General features: G+C 43.9%; 1 protein-coding gene across 5 annotated transcripts; it reads left to right on the top strand.

Moving 5' to 3' along the window:
- The first annotated feature begins 1914 nt into the window (after window positions 1–1914).
- On the top strand, window positions 1915–10039 carry LOC130119406 (transmembrane protein 106B-like). Of its 5 annotated transcripts, none has more exons than XM_056287887.1 (8): window positions 1915–2149; window positions 3579–3776; window positions 4149–4212; window positions 4617–4770; window positions 5233–5373; window positions 6766–6809; window positions 8135–8188; window positions 8801–10039. In XM_056287887.1, exons 1-8 carry the CDS (start codon window positions 2122–2124, stop codon window positions 8922–8924), a joined length of 807 nt encoding a protein of 268 aa, XP_056143862.1. In that variant the 5' UTR covers window positions 1915–2121; the 3' UTR covers window positions 8925–10039. The 5 variants fall into 5 exon arrangements, with proteins under 5 accessions (XP_056143862.1, XP_056143863.1, XP_056143864.1 ...); XM_056287888.1 differs by lacking the exon at window positions 1915–2149 and adding an exon at window positions 2341–2571; XM_056287889.1 differs by lacking the exon at window positions 1915–2149 and adding an exon at window positions 2342–2585.
- Window positions 10040–20175: the final 10136 nt, after the last annotated feature.

The following is a 20175-nucleotide window of genomic DNA, read 5'->3' as shown; positions in this document are numbered from 1 at the left end:
AATGGTAAATTTTCTTTGTGCGAAATTAATATGTGGTACACAATGGACACTTTCCTCCATAAGAAAGTAAGACGTTGTGATCTTTGGTCATTTGACTGGATGATTCAGTCTGTCAGCTTTGGCAATGCTCTTTCTTTCTGTTTCTCATGAAGCCAAAGTTGGTTACTTATTCACAGCTACTTGCAGCCAGTCATGGGTTGTCTGAACGAGTGGATCTTTTTGAATAGAAGTATTGATTTGCATCTTGGGCGTTCATTGCTTTGCATGTTACAATTCCAGGTAAAATAGAAATGTTTTATCAATTGCACATTGACTGATAAAATGTTTTGGTTTTGACAAACTAATTTGGACCTGGCAAAACTCTACATGGAGTAGAGTAACTCTTTGGGGGAAAACAGGTGTAAGAGGGTGGGCAATCTCATCCAGAAAGGGCCGGTGTGGGTGAAGGTTTTTGTTCCAACTAAGCAGTTACACAGCTGATCCCACCAATCAACCAGCCGAGTCTTTGCTGAGAAACTTGATTAGGAGACACAGGTGTGTAATTGCTTGGTTGGAACAAAAACCTTCACCCATACTGGCCCTTTATGGCTAAGATTGCCCACCCATGGATTAAAGGCTTCAACTCCAGTGCTAAATCTGTTAATCTATACATGTCATCCATTTTCCAAGTCTTTTACAGTCAATAAGGAGCCAGGTTTTAGCTGTGAATTTAGGCATGACGAACAGTTTGACCGTAACAAAAATCACTTTTATCAAAGAGTAGATGTCCACTTTAGTACAGAACAGGTGTACTTTACCTGGCCCAAATGGCTTCAACCCTTCACATGCTCGCCTTAAAAAGCTGATAAAGCCATTTTCAACCTTCATTTTGAATGCAAAAATTAATATGGGCCAGGTTTAACTCTGTTGGTGTACATTCAGTGAAATGCTCTTTAGGCCAAACTAAAACCTATGGACCGCACGTACTAAGGCATTTACTATGGACCGCCTTAGTACAGGCGGTCCATAGTAAATGTTTAAATGGACTAAATTTATAGGAGGGTTTCCGTGCAACGTCATCACAGAGATGCATGCGCAACTAGGGGGCAGAAAGCAGCTACAGCACAGAGATTTTAACCAAGAGTTCAGATACAGCAGAGATGACATGCAGTTGTGCAATAAACTGCACAAACCGCCAAAAGGATGGGTGGAAAATGTTCAACATTCCAAAGGCATGGACCCCTTTGGAATGTTGAACATTTTCATTGTTGAACCGCTTTTGAGAGCTACCAAAGCGGTTTTGCCCCCTGGCTGCGCACGCACCCAGTAATGTTTGTAAACAGAAAACCTGTCTATATAGTGCTTTTCTAGTCTACCAACCACTCAGAGCTTTACAATGTATGCCTCACATTCACCCACTCACCCACGCATACCTCCCCTAGCAGGTACTGCTCATCAGGAGCAGTTAGGGGTTCAGTGTCATGCTCAAGGACACTGACGCGCTCTCTGGAGGAGCCGGGGATCGAACCAGCGACCTTCCGATTACTAGACGACCCGCTCCATATCCAGTTCTAGACTCGCTGACTAATATCCTACACCTAGCCGCTCCCTTTACCAAGCTTCTCCAATCAATAGCTTTCTCGCAAGTCGTCAGTGACCAAGGAGCAGGAATTTTCAGGTGTCAGGCAAAAAAAAAGAGGAAAATTCAGGTGTCAGTCAAACTAGTGTCGCTGGCGACCTTGTACTGCTGGGAGTTCTGATTAGCGGAGTCAGTCTATCGTCCCCCTGCACCAATCATGGGAAAGCATGCTATGTCGGTCAGTGTGCGTGCCTGTGGTTGGTAGAGAAGGGGAGGGAGGGAGGGGGGGGCGCTGGTTACTTATTGGTTGTGTGGTTCTCGTTTTTGGGTAGACGTTGTTACGCCTCACAGTCCTCAACGCAGTGTTGAATGGTTTAATAAACCACAAGAATTCGACAGTTCAACACCTGTCTCCGACTCATGTCTGGCACTTGACACTATTAAAGAGTCACTATCCAATTTAGTAGAGAACCGTATTCTTTTCCAAGAATATCAACATGTAAGGCTTTAAAAAAGGTATATGCGCTTGTGGTCGAAAAGGTCCGCTCGTCTGAAAACACCCCATGACTGGTTGCGAGCACGTACCTACGAGTAAGTAACTAAACTTCAGTTTCGTCACTTTCTCAGCGTAACAGTTAGAATTAACTTTCAATTGCTTGTATTAAGTATATAGAGAAATGTGTTTAAGAAAATAAGGGGGAGGATCATTATATGGGTTGCGCAGGTAAACAAAATGGCACATCTTCCGGAGAGGGAGGCGGCACAAAATCCGCCTTGGCTGCAGCGTCATCTCAGTAGTCTGTCAACGCAAGATGACAAACACCAGCGGGGAAAACAAACAAACCCCACTGACACGGAACGACCCTGCGGTTTACAGCCGGACATTGACTTCTCCAGCCAAGGTGAAATAACAAGTACAACCGAGTGCCGGTGGGGCTCAACGATAAGTCCCTTCCCCACGTGCTGATCACGTCGACATTGTCAACATCACATGACGCGGAGTCGCGGACTAGGTGGGCTTTTTCTGGTACGAACTAAAATGAATTGGCGTGACGAAGGACTGGTATGTACAGGCCATTGGTTTTAAAAGAGTACTTCCGCTTGTTTTCACGGACGGATTGTAAGAATATATGTTACCTCATCTTTTTTTGAGCACTTTTTTTTGCGTGTCGTGTGCACGGATAGCGGCTTTCATTTGCGTCTCTCTCTGGTCTCGTTTTATGACTGCTTTATGAAACGGATCATGACGCATCTGTGGGGTATACTGACCTGTGGTACAGCCCAGTAACTGTTGAGTTTGGTGTCTACTATTTGTGAGTTTTGTGTTTGCTATATTAAGTTTTGCATCACCCATTCTGTATATTCTCTCCTACTCTTAACCTTGAACTCAGCAATTTACAGACTCACTGACTGTCTATTCTATTCTATTCTATTCTATTCTACTCATGTCAATTCAACTCAGCTCTGTTATGTTCGATTCTATTCTGTTGTGTTCTCTTTTTTTAATGTGATGATAACCACAAGGGACTGTTCAGGCATATCCAGTGTACTGGTAAATATGTGCCTATTCTGCATTCAAAGTGCTGGCATAGCCAAAAGTGGTCAAATCTATTTCACACATCGCACAGCACTTCCTGGAAACATACAAAGTTTTAGAAACTTGTGGTCATAAAAGGAGGGGGGGGCGGTGCACAAAATCCTATTATGTTCAGGAACAATGTGAGCTGTGTGGTATTTAACAAAAGTCGGCTTTTGGTAGGTCTCAGTGTTTTAACAATGGGTAAAATTGGGTGGCAGACCTGTAGTTAAAAGAAAATGGCTGGTTTGAACTACTTGTTGTGGTAATAGTGCCCAATATTGCTGAGCAAGACGTGGTTATCTAACGTTCATGTAGAGGTGTATTGACTCCATGAATATCTGTTTGAAATTAGCTAGGCCATAGATACAGTTAATAGTCCATTCTGTCTTCCTCTCTTCTCCTATTTCACTCTGTTCCATACCATGCCATTCTGTTTACCAGACATGGGAGCCGAGTCTACCAAGTGCCTTGCTGGATGCAGGGATGCCGGAATTGAACATCAGGGGAACGACGGCAAGGAGGACAGGCAAGCAATCATTGAGAAGGATGACAGAAAGAGGCGAAGCTCAAGCCCAGTTCACAGTTCAGGTGATACACTGGACTGTCCAACCTGCCAGGGCACTGGACGCATACCCAGAGGTAACACGCGTGCATACACACACACACACACACACACACACACACATTTGGATTGAGGTGCACATGTCTTGTTGCATGCTCAATAATCCAGGTAAGGAAATCCCAGAAAGTTGAATCAGTTCATCTGGACACAACGTTTAGTGGGAGAAACGTTTCATCACTCATTAAGTGACTTCATCAGTCTCAGCTGACTGTCGGTGCTGAGGCGAGGTGCACCTGCAAGGACTTATGTTAAAAATATCCTGTCCCAGTATCATTTATCATATAAAATGCAATCCATTTACCATTTATCATCTGTGACATAACAGACAAAAGTGCTTAGTCTGAAACCAGGTTTTTAACTAATTTAACCTTTTTTTCTGTATTTTGCAGGCCAGGAGAGCAAGCTGGTGGCTGTCATTCCCTGTAATGACCAGAGGCTGAGACCACGACACACGTAAGGGCCTTTACCATACTACACCATGTACTGCAAAGCGCTGTGGGCAGCGTTGTGTTAGGTTAGTGTAATGTTTCTGAGGCAAAACGACCATTAGTTGAAATTATTAATTTTCTAACAACACCCGATTGATATCAGCTGTACTTGATGCTTTAATGACTGGATCCTATTGTGTTATGCCATGCAAGATATTCTTGCACCTTGTTATTTAGAAATCAGTCTGGAATTCAACCCATAGCATTTCAGTCTGCATCCCTAAATTTGTACTTCTTGGTCTTTAAACAAATTAAAGTAGTAATGGAAAATAGTAAGGAGTAATAGTAATACAAAAACCGGCTGATGATACTTCTCATGTAGGCATGTGATTTGTAGCTCACTGAGATATGGCACTCTTCCTTTCACAGAAAGCTGTATGTTGTGGTGTCTGTTGCTGTGTGCCTATTGGTCAGCTCCCTGGTGTTGTTCTTCCTGTTTCCCCGTTCTGTCATTCTGTCGCCAGTGGTCGTCAAGTCAGTCTACGTTGACTTCACCGAAGATGCCGTCCTGTTGAAAGTTACAGTGAGTAGGGAGGGGGGAAAACAGAACGGTGCAATGAAATGAAGCATGGAGGGAGACTCAGGAGGGGGAGTGATTGATTGAAGTGAAAATGGCCATGTGGAGGGAAGGATAGAGCCATTTTTAGATGCAAAAAAATCCTTTTTTTTTTTGCTTATCTGTTTAGTTAGCTAGTTAGTCCCCTTGTTGTGCTTAAGGTGGAATAGAATAGAACATGAGGATGAAATGATTTATTTCCTTCTGAAATCATGAACATTATTTAATCTATATTTATTTTTAGATTTAACTTGAGTTTCTTATTTGACAGGTTTTTTTTTCATCATTATTATTTTAGTACCATCTAAAAGTAATGCCATATGCCAACAGGCCCATCTATGACAGTTTTTATATATTTTGTTGGTGCAGTACCATGACACCATGAGATGCTGTGCCCTTAAAACCACATATAACTGTGTTTCCCTCTAGAATGTTCTGAATATCACCAATCAAAATTTTGCTGAAGTGCAGGCCTACAATCTCACTGTGCAAGCCCTTAATTTTGAGACGGTGGTGGGCAGTGTCTTCATCCGCAACGTCACCACTGTCAAGCCCCTCACCAGCAACATGGTGAGACTTCCTGCCCACGCGGTTCATCCAGCTTAGCAGAGAAAAATGAGAACATGAAAGACACCGTTTTCACACACACAATGAATTGTATGCATTTTTTCGTGTTTGTTTTTTTTATTGAATTACATTCACATTTCAGATGTTCAGCAGATGTCCTAAGTTGGCACAACTCTCAGCAAGCATAACAGCAGAATAACTAACAATCAAATCACACAGTGAAAGCTGTACAAAAGTCAGCTGAGTCATAACAGTGCAGAGTTAAAAACAAAACAACGCAGGTATTCACATGTTATTAATGATAGAGATAGTCATAATATAGAAACAAAAGACAGGACTAATGCTTTAGACCAGGTGTGTGTATGGGATCAGCCGAGGTCTAGGATGAAGTACACAATCCACACATGAGCAGTGAAAGACCTTGCTTGCATGGAAGTTCTAGCTAGCTCCTACAAGACTGAACTCTATTTTATCTTCCTTTTTTAAACCTAGCTGCTGCTTTATCCCAAGAATGTGAAACGCTTCAAGGTCATCTCAAGATAATCTTCACGCCCTGTAAAAAAAAAAAAATGAAAAAAGACAAGTCATGTCTTTGTTCTCCAATCAAAGGTCTCTGAATTAAGTCAGATCTCTTGATTACCTCCTTTTTTATATTTGATTTAACGGTCACAAGTCTCTTATCCTCCAATTTTACCACACATTCCTCCTCTATAAGCTGTTAATTTGTTTTAAAGGGATCGTTCAGGGATAATTCAGTTTCCGGGAATTTTACGAAAACATTTTACTTTGAACAAATTTTCTGCAATGCACATATATCTGCATTCTCCTGCTGTAGAAAAAGTTTCAGTACAGAAAAATGGAACTAGGGGACGCCCCGGTGGCTCACCTGGTACAGCACGTACCACATAAGACTGAGTCCTTACCACAACGGCCTGGGTTTGAATCCGCCCTGGGCCCTTTGCCACGTGTCATCCCCTCTCTCTCCCTGCCTTTCATGTCTGTCTACTGTCACTAGCGAATAAAGAAACAAATGCCAAAAAAAGAAAAATTGAACTTTTAGGATTTTGCATGTACTTGTGAAAATGCTGGCTAAGAAAAATTGCTAACGCTAGGCTAACAATTAAAAAGTGTTGAGAATGTGTATTTCCCTTCTTTTGAGAGGAGCTGCTAGCGATCTGTAGTTTGAGCTAAGCTAGCATTTGAGCTAAGCTAGGCTAAATGAACCGGTCAACATACCTTGCACAGACATAAAAAAGGGTATTCAGGATTTTGTTTGACTCTATGTAAGTAATAAAAACCCAGAAAACCGAATATTGCCGAGGGTATTGTGTGGTTTTTATGAAATTATTGTCCCAAGCTGACTTCTGGTTGTGCCCTACTCCTCTCTCTTCATAGTACTCCTTTGAGATCCCCATCAAGCTAACAGACAAAGGATTGAGGTGAGTTTCCAACACAGCCTGATAGGAAGGCCGGGGTTGAAGGTTTCATTTATAACCTTTTAGGTCATGTAAACTAAGGAGTGTCTCTAATGGCTACCTTTATTTGTCTAAATGGAGGTTGTGTTGGGTTTTTGGCTGGTAGCAGGATTATTTGCTAAATACTGTAACTGTAAGGGCATGGCACTGCAATTCTAAAAGTAAGAAATTAATTGTCATAAACAACAACCCACTAACACACACAACTGTTATTTTCAGCTGAGACACATTCCCTTGAGGTTGTCATTTGTCTGTGGTTTGTGGTGTGATGTCACCTAAAAGTAATGTTGTGGTTATCTCATGCAACGACTTTCTCACGCATTTGGACCTGATTGACACGAAGATAGCTACTTTCCTTTCCTCTGATCGTTCCAGCTGCTTGAAAATGGAAAGGAGAAGTGGGTATTTGGGGAAAAAAATACTTTTCATTCTTCATACTTTTATTTAGATGGGGTACATTATGAAACCAGACTCTCAATTCTAGATGTTAAACAAGGTCTCAAAAAGAGTGCATTATTATGCATTAAAGATTCTAAACCATCACAAAAATATTAGAGAGTTGAAATGAGCATGAGGCCTTTTACACTGTTTGGTAACCAACTACACTTTGTCAGGTGTTTATGGGGAGGCAGGTTGAAAATTACTTAGTTAAAGAGAAATGTTCTTCTCTCTTGAAATCTTTTGTGTTTTTTCCTTATTATTATTTATTTTTATTTTTTTTGCTGTGCGTAAGAAAATTACTTAAATTCAAGCTATGTTGGGGGCTGTGCGCTACAGGAGGAAGAGGCTATAATCTATCTGTACCTCACATAAGGATCAGGAACACTTGTCAGTATCTCAACTCAACAGTCAAAATCAGCATAAGCAGTTCAAATGATATGAGGAAGGATCTGTGGATGACTGAAGATTTGAAGGACTGGGAAGTTTGTCTCGTGTGTGCAAAATCAACTTTTCATTAGTTCCTGGCCTTAACCTACACATAAACCTACAGAGCCTGCTAGACTTGTTTTGCTGATGGTGGTAGGTGCATTTTACACCCTTGGTTATTTCTATGTACTCTTGGCATGAAAAGTTGTTGTTGATGTTATTGACTCCTCAAATAGCATCTGCTTTTTAATTCATCAGCATTTGGTGAATGCGAACCAATGCTGGAAGCCAAACACTGAAACAAGGGTATTTTTTTGCAACAAGGAAGCTATATATATATATATATATATATATATAGTTTTATTGTTTTTGCTGTCATTTTTTCTGGTGCTGATATATGTATTTTTCTCTTCATGCTCTAGTAACTACTGTAAATCAACAACCTTCAAGATCCACACTCTGTTTATGCACCTACAGTAAGTATGACACTGCATTCACTGAGTGTTAAAAATAACTGGAACAAATGTTGCCAGTGAAATGTTGTCAGTGTCGGAGAGTGAAAGGTCCACCCCTATAATTTGGTGCTTTGTTATGCCAGTAGATATACATGAGTATATCCAATTGCGCACTCTCTTGTAAGTCATTTTGGGTTAAAGTGTCTCCTTAATGAGTAAACGTAAATGTAGTAGTATTCAAACTCTTCACAAAAGAGTGTGAATATACCTAAAATTAATGTTCATAAGTCATAAGGTTACACTTCTTATTGTATATTTAAAGAAAGACGAGGTTCACTAGCGCATTTAGATAGTGTCAGCACACTTGGGGGGTCAGGGGATTAGCCTGACACAACACTGTAGAACAATGGTTACTTTATTGCCTTTTGCCTCTTGACCCAGTTTTCCCAAAAGACACATGATGGTCTTTGTGAGAGGAGTATTTCGAACACACACACACACACACACACACACTTTGACTGTGGACTGCTTGTTTAAGAGGTCACCAGTAAAAACAAGAAATCTCCCCATCGTCTTTGTCTGATTTATGAATTATATAATATTCTTTAAGTATTTTGTCCTCCTTTTCTTAAGAATTGCCATGACGGTGTTCTACCTGGCCCACTTTGAGCAGCTGTCCCTGGAGACATATGAGTACATAGACTGTGGAACGAACACCACCGTACCTCACAGCCTATACACATACACTCAGTGGTAGATGGACAGATGGATGGATGCAATAGAGTGGAGGGCTCTTATCACAAGAATGGACGGATGAAGGAATTGAGTGAATCGAAAAATTAATTGATGGCTAGAGAGGTGCAAAAATCAACCCAAGAAAATGGATCACCAGAAGAATTAATCTGTGGATGGGAGGACGGACTGACAAATGTGCAGACAGACGTAATAACATGAGAGCAGTTCAATGGATGGATAAATAAAATAGAGGAAAAATCGACAAAACAGACAGAATTTTCAATGTCGCTACCCTTTCTTATCCGGTTGGACAAATCGACAAACATACAGGAGGCGATAGGCTGGATGTGCAGACACACTGATAGAGGATGGATAAACCTCCGCCTCTTCCAAATTATTCCCTTTTTCGGATGCGGTGATGGATTACAAGTAAAACCACACGATACATCGGACAAACTTGAAAACCACAATATGGACTGGGGTTTCTGGTTTAAAAAAAGGCCGCAATGATTGCTCAGAAGAAGAGGTCTTTCAGATGAGCTCTGTAACAAAGTCTTGTTTCTGTCAAGATTTCATGGCCTGCAAACTCAGGAGCTCTTCTGCTGTCTGCACAGCACACGTAAAGACTGTTGGCATCGTTTCCCTACAAAAAAATTATGTTTATGAGCTGAACAAGAATTTGTACAGGAAAAGCTACCTTCCACATTCACGTCACACGGTATTGGGTAAAAATGGAGATTGTCAGATCATGCAGCTCAGTAGGCAGACAGATGAACAGTCCATGCATTTTTCAAAATCAGCTGTCATAAAATGCTTCTTTACTGCAATACTTCCCGTTCAGCGGGTTTCCAGTTTGCTGAGGTAACCCACAGTGTCCGTTTCCAGAAGTGTTGGTTGAGGTCAGTACAGTATGCCCTTCATTAACATCTAATTCCTCTTCTTCTCTCAGGCGTTTGGAATAACAGGTGCAAAGTTTACGATGAGGAACAGTTTGTCAGAAAGAGTTTCTTCAGCTTTCAGAAGAGCATATCCCTGTTAAGTCTCGTACATCTGGCGCCTGTTCTAGGTCTGAAAATAAATGGTTGTTGTTTTTATCTCAGTTCTGTCTTTATTAAAAAGGCAATTAGCCTTTCACTAAACCCATGTTGTTCTTAATCTCTTCTCTTTTCTTTCATTTGTACCGTGACCCAAACCCCCCTTCAAATCAGTAAGGTGGTCATATCCGCCATTTTCCCCATGCCCAGCAAACTAACCTGAATACCTGCAGGAGAGGGGAATTCACTTTTAGCCTGATTTGACTTCAACGTATTCTTGGCTGATTGATTACTTATTTGTATGAAGAAATTAAAAATAATTTTAAATTTTAATTATCAATAATCTCACACACTTTTAATTTATAATTAATTCATTGATGTTCAAACACCTGAACATGCAACACGATACTCAGTCAATATTACTAAATAAACAGGAACACTTTATTTGTCGTTTCACCGCATGTACTTGCGAACCTGAAGTGAAACGAAATGCCATTTCCCCCCAGCCCACAGCAGTGCAACATACAGACAGAAACACATTTAAGAACTACAAGAAAACACATATTCAAACTAACACATCTATCCAAACCAAAAAAATAAGTAAATAAATCACTGTCCAAGGGAACAAACGCCAGCCAGGATGACTGTTGGAACCGCCGGTCTGCATGGGCTAGCAGTTAGCCTAGCCTGCCCTGATTACACGTCCTGTCAGACCACCCTCCGTGTTTCTTCCTTGGGCGCAGCTCCAGGCAGGGGCCGTGGTCCCTGTGGCAACCGGACAAAGCAGACCAAGCCCTCCTAGCCGATCCAGTGCCAGGACGACATCAAAAACACCAGTCAACGCCAGGTGAGGCCGCTGCCAGACCGCCCTCAGTGTTATCGGAACTGCCGGTCTGCATGGGCTAGCAGTTAGCTTAGCCTGCCCCGCTTCCACGTCCTGTCAGACGGCCCTCGGTGTTACCTCCTCAGGTGCAGCTCTGGGCAAGGCCACGGTCCCTGGGCCCACAGTGCAGCAGACTGAGCTATTGCAGCTGATCCTGTGCCAGTTCTCCCAGCCGACAAATGAAGACAAATATTTAGACGCAGACCTGGACAAAGACACTGCATTGACGGTGCTGGGTGAGGCCACCGCAAATGTGAATTCGTGCCGCCATAATGAAAGTACACTGCAATAAGGGGGTTTACCAGTGTTGGCTAATTTGATTGTTCACCTTATCAATTGCTCTCAGAATGGTTACGGTAATTCCTAAATTGAAAATTTTTCATACATATGAGGGTGGCATGGTGGCGCAGTGGTTAGCGCGGTCGCCTCATAGCAAGAAAGTCCTGGGTTCAAGCCCCAGGTAGTCCAACTTTGGGGTTCGTCCCGGGTCATCCTCTGTGTGGAGTTTGCATGTTCTCCCCGTGTCTGTGTGGGTTTCCTCTGGGTACTCCGGTTTCCTCCCACAGTCCAAAGACATGTAGGTCAGGTGAATCGGCCATACTAAATTATCCCTAGGTGTGTGTGTGTGTGTGTGTGTGTGTGTGTGTGTGTGTGTGTGTGTGTGTGTGTGTGTGTGTGTGTGTGTGTGTGTGTGTGTGTGTGTGTGTGTGTGTGTGTGTGTGTGTGTGTGTGTGTGTGTGTGTTGGCCCTGTGATGGCCTGGCAGCCTGTCCACGGTGTCTCCCTGCCTGCCGCCCAATGACTGCTGAGATAGGCTCCAGCATCCTGAGAACAGGATAAGCAGTTTGGATAATGGATGGATGGATGAGATGATACATATGGTAGATATGTTTACATGCATACAAAGGTATATCTGATGCTGTAGCATAAAGAAGCCACTCAGTGCCATAGTGCTCAATGTTGTTGCCAGATAACAGTCCATCAATCCTTTATTGTGTAGGTTAAAGGGTAAATTACTGCCACACAAATTGAATTGAATTTTCTTGAAACATCTTTGGCCTTTCCCCTGATTTTACAGACTAATCGTCTCAGTCTGATCAAAGAAAAGTCCTTACCATTAACCCCTATGGAAGTCTGGTTAACACAGGAAAGACAACATAATGTAATTATATAATATTCTTAGTTGATCACCATGTTTAGACAAAGTTCAACCTAAAACATCTCAAGCCAGAGGGAGCGTCTACACGACGCCATGCAGTCCTCTGAGGTTGTTTGTTTGTTTTTTTTGCCTTGAAAGAGACATCCAGCTCCTCCTCCTCCTCCTCACCACTGCTGGATATACTGTGTCGACTGTGAAGATAAATGGTATAATTTCAGTCGTAAACCTGCCTTTACAAACATTGAAATACATTTTGTAAAAAACAAAAACAAAAAACAGGTAGTGCTTGCATTACATTGACTTGCTAAGGGCTAAGGGAGCCCAGGTGACCCTTTTAATCCCATTTAATTCCACCAATTAAACCCACTCCAGTCACAAAGGGGAGATGCAGATGATTAGCAAAACCAGTTCAAGGTGTAGCAAGTGTGCCAGCCTCTGCTCCTGCAGCCTTGCTGTAAGAAATCATCCTTCATTTTTGGTGCTTTCTTTGAACAACCAACCATACTTACCGAGTATCTATTGGGGATTTTGGCATCATAGTGGACAGGGGTCCTGACGTTGTCCTGACTGCCAGGGTTTTGGTCCCCCGCTGGAAAACCCACAGGAAAGAAATGCATTTAGCATGCATTATAAAGCCAAACAAACTGCAAGGCATTGCAATGTGTAATAATGATAAAAGTAAATAGTGGGTTGGTTAAATGTCTTAAAGATGTTAAAGTTCAAAGTTACAACGAGCCATCATTGTAACTATGAACTTTAACATTGTAACTATGAACTTCAACATTGTAACTATGAACTTTAGCCATCATTGTAACTATGAATAGTGGGTTAAATGTCTTAAAGATGTTAAAGTTCATAGTTACAATGAGCCATCATTGTAACTATGAACTTTAACATTGTAACTATGAACGTTAGCCATCATTGTAACTATGAATAGTGGGTTAAACATCTTAAAGATGTTAAAGTTCATTAGTTACAATGAGCCACCTGGCCGAGGAGCCGTGCTGTGATCAGGTACAGTTTCATAGGACATTCAAAGTGTAACACACACACTACTACTAGTTTTTTGGGTTGAACCTGTGACTTTTTATTATTGGACAGCCTCTATTTATTTGATCAATGGCCCAATTCACTCTCTTTATGGAAAGGAAACTGCACTTGTTTTTTTTGTTTGTTTTTTTGTTTTTTTTTTACTTTCCCTTTTTCTCCCCAATTGTACTTGGCCATTTACCCCACTCTTCCGAGCCGTCCTGGTCGCTGCTCCACCCCCTCTGCCGGTCCGGGGAGGGCTGCAGATTACCACGTCTTCTCCAATACATGTGGAGTCGCCAGCCGCTTCTTTTCACCTGACAGTGAGGAGTTTCACCAGGGGGACGTAGTGCGTGGGAGGATCAGGCTATTCCCCCCAGTTACCCCCCCCCGAACAGGCGCCCTGATCGACCAGAGGAGGCGCTAGTGCAGCGGCCAGGACACATACCCACATCGAGCTTTCCACCCGCAGACACGGCCAATCGTGTCTGTAGGGATGCCTGACCAAGCCGGAGGTAACACGGAGATTCCAACCGGATACACCTGTGTTGGTAGGCAACGGGATAGACCGCTACGCCACCCGGACACCCCCCAATTCCTTTTCTTTATGAAAGGAAACTGCGTTTTTTTTAGACTAGACTTAACCGATCATATGAAAACACAACACAGACAGACGCACACTAGAAATAGTTACATATATTGATCCCTGTCCCTCCATCAGAACGTGACCCAGCCTGTGTCTGCTGATAAATCTCAGGTGTCCAATCCCTTGTCCCCCTGATCTGTGCCATTTGAGATACGCGGTGTGGTTGCTGCTGACAAGGAACTGAGCGTGGTCCTGTGTGAATTATTCAGCGGGCCTCTCTCTAATGGAACACTGTGGAGCGTGACAACCTCACTAGTGTGTGTGTGTGTTACTGTCAAAAGTTGTACACAGACTGGAAAAGGACAAACCTTATGTTCTTGTGTTTTTTGCAGATGCATCCATCTGGTGTTTGAGTGCAAGTTAAATGTATTTTTAGGTGTCATCAGATCATCAGTTGCATTTGGTTAAAACCCAGGCAGTAAGTTTGGTGTTCTGAAACTCGTGGGGGGAGTACACATATCCACTTGAATGCATGAAACATTAGAGCCACCTGTTCTTTCCATGAGAGAGAGAGAGGCTGACCAGGTGAAAACTAAGATCCCTTATTGATTTCTGCAGTTTAGCCCGCCTTAGCCTTGAGCCAGGGTTATAAAGAAATGGTTATAAATAGTTTATTAACAGTGTGCAAGAGGAGGTGTACATATTTGAAGGGATAGATTCCTAAATATATATGTGTATACCTTGGTTTAAAAACTAGAGGTACCTACTCTTATGGAGATTTAAACACATCCAACAAAAAGAACAGTTTTATCGACTGGACCATCTGCTCTGTGTTTCAGAAGTAAAGATCACTGGTAATGGTTTTTACCATTTTACTGGATATGACGTGTTTTATTCATGACTTCAGCAACAGAGCTATATCTGGAGGCTGGTTTTCCTGTTGTTTGTCACAGATTATTATAATTGAGTGAAGTTAAATAGAATGCAAACACATATAATATGCTAGATAGACTAACTATGTATGTATGTATGTATGTATGTATGTATGTATGTATGTATGTATGTATATGTATGTGTGTGTGTGTGTGTGTGTGTGTGTGTGTAAGTGTGTGTGTCTGTATGTGTGCGTGCACGTACACGTTTGTTGTTCTGCTGATGATGTCTCTGCCATCGCCTTCAAGCTGGCCTCCGAAAACTCATTTGGTAGCTGTAAGGAAAGAGGAGAGGGCTATAGATCTTCTTATATCAGGCACAGATGTCAAGTATACTCTTAACTCAAAACAACACACAATAATACAGCGCAAATAATGGCAACCCAGCTCAAACTTGCAGCAAACTTTAATATATTCTAAATTTGCCAAGACAGCACTAACACTTAAGCCCACGGCTAACTATCATATCGGCAGTCTCACAAACCTGAAGGTCGTGTGAGTCATCTTATCTTGCACATGATGTTGCTAGATAGTCTGGTTTTATTAGTCAATCAGCAGCGTAACTGAGGACAGTTTACTTAACTTTACTGCAAATATTTAAACACAGCACTTTAAAAAACATGATACTGATAAGAGGACACATAAAAAGTCCTGGGATGATCCATGAATGTGAAAACTGCAACCCATTAAACCATTAAATGCCATATTAAGATGACTATTCACAGACACTTTTGCACACAATTTTGGCAACGTTCAAAGACACACAGAAAACAGCTCAGTATTATGGCTGCAAATGGAGTGGTACCCTTATGACACATCTATAATGTTGAAAATACTGATTGTCTCTCTTTAGTGCACTAGTTTACAAAGATTTTTCTCAGGAGACCTACATTATGTTTTCAATATCATTTTCCTATTTGGCCAAAGCAGAATTGCAAGAGCAGCAAAGAAGCTAATCTGATCCAAATTTAGATTATTTAACCATAAACTCTCATTACTTTATCTTATCACATCCGACATGGGCTCCTGAAGGCAGTTTAATATAACCCGCAACACTTGTGTTTGTTTCTTCAGAGAAAATTGGAGACCCACTAAAACCGCCCTTTGAACTACTTTTGGGTCCTTACCCAGGCCTTGGAAAACTCTTCTTCTGTCATTGATATGATTTGATTTACCTCAGCTCACATGCTGCAGGACTACAACTGGGTCCTGCAGCATGTATGTACTTAGATATGGAGGCATACAGGAAAGTGATGTGAGGTAGAGTAATGGGATGGCAAACCAGTACACACATAATTGATTTCATCTCGTTTTAACAATAGCTTTTGAGAAGAAATGTGAAGGGTGGTTTGAAAAAAATCATCCAGTAGGGATGAAATAGTGATGCAATTTTCAGTACAACATGTCAGCACCACCTGATAGGTGGGTTTTCTGCACTATCACCGGTATAAGCTCACAACTTTAGGATCAAAAGTTGCTGGTTGCTGCTTTTACTTTCACTCAAAGACCTCTGGAAGACTCTCACTTCAATCCTTAGAATGTTACCTGTCCACTTTGTTCAAACAAAACAAAACAACCACAACCCCCCCCCCAAAAAACTCTTGTCTCATCTCATCTCATCTCATCTTCAGCTGCTTTTCTGTGGTCGGGTCGCAGTGGCAGCAAGCTAAGTGGGGCACTCCAGACATCCCTCTCCCCAGCAATGTCCTCCAGCTCCTCCTGGGGGATCCCAAGGCATTCCCAGACCAGATTGGACATGTAGTCCCTCCAGTGCATTCTGGGTCTACCCCGGGGTCTCCTCCCAGTTGGCCATGCCCGGTAAACCTCCAAAGGAAGGTGCCCAGGAGGCATCCTGATCAGATGCCTGAACCATCTCAACTGGCTCCTTTCGATGCGAAGGAGCTGTGGCTCTACTCCAAGCTCCCTCCAGATGTCTGAGCTCCTCATCCTATCTCTAAGGTAGAGGCCAGACACCCTATGGAGGAAACTCATTTCAGCCGCTTGTATCCGCGATCTCACCCTTTCGGTCACTACCCAAAGCTCATGACCATAGGTAAGGATTGGAACGAAGATTGACTGGTAAATTGAGAGCTTTGCCTCCCGGCTCAGCTCCTTCTTCGCCACAATGATCCAGCACAACATCCGCATTACTGCTGATGCTGCACCAATCTGCATGTCAATCATCCGCTCCATCCTACCCTCACTCGTGAACAAGACCCCGAGATACTTGAACTCCTTCGCTTGAGGCAATAACTCATCCCCAACCCGGAGGAAGCAATCTACCATTTTCAGGTAGAGAACCATGGCGTCAGACTTGGAGGTGCTGACTCTCATCCCAGCCATTTCACACTCAGCTGCAAACCGCCCCAGTGTGTGCCGGAGGTTGTGTTCTGATGAAGCCAACAAAACCACATCATCTGCGAAGAGCAGAGATTCAATTCTGAGGTTCCCAAAACAGACACACTCTTCACCTTGGCTGTACTTTGAGATCCTGTCCATGAATATCACAAACAGAATTGGAAACAAGGGACACACTTGGTGGAGTCCGACACCCACCAAAAACGTGTTTGACTTTGTGCCAAGAATGCGGACACAGCTCTCACTTTGGCTATACAAGGACCGGATGGCTTGTAGCAACTGCCCCGGTACCCCATACTCCCGCAGTACCCCCCACAGAGTGCCCCGGGGCACACGGTCATAAGCCTTCTCCATGTCCACAAAACACATGTAGACTTGCTGGTCAAACTCCCATGCCCCCCTCAGCACTTATGCAAGGGTAAAGAGTTGATCCGTTGTTCCACGGCCAGGACAGAATCTGCATTGTTCCTCCTGGACCTGAGGTTCGACAATCGGTCGGAGCCTCCTTTTGAGCACCCTAGAGTAGACTTTCCCAGGGAGGCTGAGCAATGTGATGCCGCGATAATTGGAGCACACCCTCTGGTCCCCCTTTTTGAATATGGGAACCACCACCCCAGTCTGCCACTCCACACGTACTGTCCCCGACATCCACGCGACACTGAAAAGGCGTGTCAACCAAGACAGCCCAACAATGTCGAGAGCCTTGAGCATCTCAGGGTGAATCTCATCCACACCCGACGCCTTGCCACCGAGGAGCTTTTTAACTACCTCAGAGACCTCTGCCAGGGATATGGGTGGGGCTTCCCCTGAGTCTTCAGACTCTACCTCCTCCACTGAGGATGTGTTAGTTGAGTTCAGGAGCTCCTCAAAGTGTTCTTTCCACCGCTCGACAACGTCCCCAGTCTGGGTCAACAGTTCCCCTCCCCGGCTGAACACAGCCTGAGTCAAGCCCTGCTTCCCCTTCCTGAGTCGCCGGATGGTTTGCTAGAACTTCCTTGAGACCAACCAAAAGTCCTCCTCCATAGCCTCGCCGAACTCCTCCCACACCCCAGTTTTGGCTTTCGTGACCGCTGAAGCAGCAGCCCTTCTGGCCTCCCGGTACCTGTCTGCTGCTTCAGGAGACCCCTGGGCCAACCCAGTCCGAAACGCCCCCTTCTTCAGCCTGACAGCTTCCCTCACCACCCATGTCCACCAGCGGGTTCTTGGATTGCCACCTCGACAGGCACCGATGACCTTTTGACCACAGCTCCTGCCTGCCGCATCTACAATAGAGGCTTTGAACATGACCCACTCAGACTCCATGTCCCCAGCCTCCCTCAGGAAACACGAGAACTTCTTCCGGAGGTGGGAGTTGAAGACCTCATAGACAGGGGTCTCCGCCAGATGTTCCCAGTTCACTATAGAGTTTTGAGGCGGAGCCCTATCCAGGACACCACCCAGAGACTCCAAGAAGGCCAGATACTCCAAACTGCAATTCAGTGCATAAGCACACACAACAGTCAGAGCCTTTCCCCCAGCGACTTGTAGTCATATAGAGGCAACCCTCTCATTCCCTGGGGAGAACTCCTACACAGCGGCGCTCAACTGGGGACTTGTGAGTATCCCCACACCCACCCTTGGCCAACTCCGGAAAAGTAATAAGTCCAGCCCCTCTCCAGGTGTTTGGTACCAGAGCCTATGCTATGTGTGGAAGTGAGTCCAACTATATCTAGTTGGTACCGCTCCACCTCCCGCACCAGCTCAGGCTCCTTCCCTGCCAGAGAGGTGACATTCCATGTCCCAAGGACCAATCTGCAATGCCGGAAATCGGCACGCCCCGGTACCCGCCTTTGCCTGCCACTCGGCCTGCATTGCACCCTACCCCAATGCTCATCCCCGCATGAGGTGGGTCCACAGGGTGGTGGCTCCATGTTGTTTTTTTAGGATGGGCTCGACCAGGCCCCATGGCCCAAGGTGTGGCCACCAGATGCTCGCCAGCGAGCTCCCCTCCCAGATCTAGCTCCAGGAGGGGGCCCTGGTTTCCCTTTTCTGGGCAAGGTGCTGTTACTCTGCTGGTGTTAATTCATTGGGTTTTTTGGGAATCGCTCTTAGTCTGGCCCCTCCCCTGGGACCAATTTGCCTTGGGAGACCTTACCAGGGGCTATTGTCCCTGACAACACAGCTCTCAGGATCACTGGGACACACAAACCCCTCCACCACGTTAAGGTGACAATTCTCGGAGGAGTCTCAAAAGATCAGATTCTCAATATCTTAGAGGCAAATATTAAAGCTAGTGACAAGAGTTTTATCACTCGCTTTAATATTTGCCTCTAAGATATTGAGAATCTGATCTTTTGTCAAGTAAGGACTGACAGGAGGAGTTACTTTAACAAGCAATGCACAAGACATGACGTTGCACTCACTGCCTGTGCCTTACTCCAGTAAGCATCCACTCTGAAGATGCAGACTTCTCCTGGATCTCCACCCTTTCTTGGTGGAGAAGCTTGCGTGTACCAATGATCCCAAGAGCTATGCTGTCCGGAGCTTGGCTCCCGGTAGGGTCACCCAAGGCAGATAGGTCAAGGGGGAGGTTCCAGACAAAGCGTGATCCAACAAATACATCAATGGTGGAACTGAAGGAAAATGTCTCCAAGTCACAACGGCAGTGAAAGCTACAAAAGAGGGTAGTCGCCAATCATCTTGGTTCTCCATGTCATTGGATTCTGGCCACCCCCTGCCAAGGACCATGTGGTGGCTCAAGGTATATCAGCCACTCCACGTAAAAAGCTGTCACGCACAGGCGTCCTCCCATTATGCAGCTCCAGGATCGGCTTTTACACCCACTTGAGGACCCAGAGGTACCCAGAGGGAGGACGATCATACTCAACCCCAAGTGACTGTCAATGATGATGATGATGATGGTGATGATGAACATGCAGTTGTAAAAGTAAATATCGAGTCTTATTTAGGAACTACGTTTCTGTGTGTGTGACACCAAACTTTTTGAGCACCTGACAGTATAGCATGACAGTATAGGTCTATAGCATGACAACCCAATTACTGGACAGGTCAAGATTTCTGGATGAGGACGAGGAAGAGTGATTTCAGACAATGCCCTCTGTTTCTTTTGTTGCCCACAGATGCTTGTCAAGCAACTGAGCTTATAATAAAGAAGCATGTTACTGTCTTGGGATTGGAGACAAACTCTTTCTCTGCCACAAACTCAGCTTTGTCAGCAAATAAGTGCAGTAAAAGTTGGCACCTTAAGGTGCTGTTTTTGGACCCCCCCTCATTCATTTCCTGTTTTGATTTCC

This window comes from Lampris incognitus, chromosome 10 (assembly GCF_029633865.1).
Source record: "Lampris incognitus isolate fLamInc1 chromosome 10, fLamInc1.hap2, whole genome shotgun sequence".
Taxonomy (NCBI): Eukaryota; Metazoa; Chordata; class Actinopteri; order Lampriformes; family Lampridae; genus Lampris; species Lampris incognitus.
This window is presented reverse-complemented; position numbering and strand designations above follow the sequence as displayed.

Bases quoted from the DNA above. Each gene is read 5' to 3' on its own strand.
- LOC130119406 (XM_056287887.1), top strand. From the start codon at position 2,122: ATGACTGGTTGCGAGCACGTACCTACGA. The intron at 3,777-4,148 runs GTAACACGCGTG...TGTATTTTGCAG, and splicing joins CACTGGACGCATACCCAGAG to GCCAGGAGAGCAAGCTGGTG. The intron at 5,374-6,765 runs GTGAGACTTCCT...CTCTCTTCATAG, and splicing joins AGCCCCTCACCAGCAACATG to TACTCCTTTGAGATCCCCAT.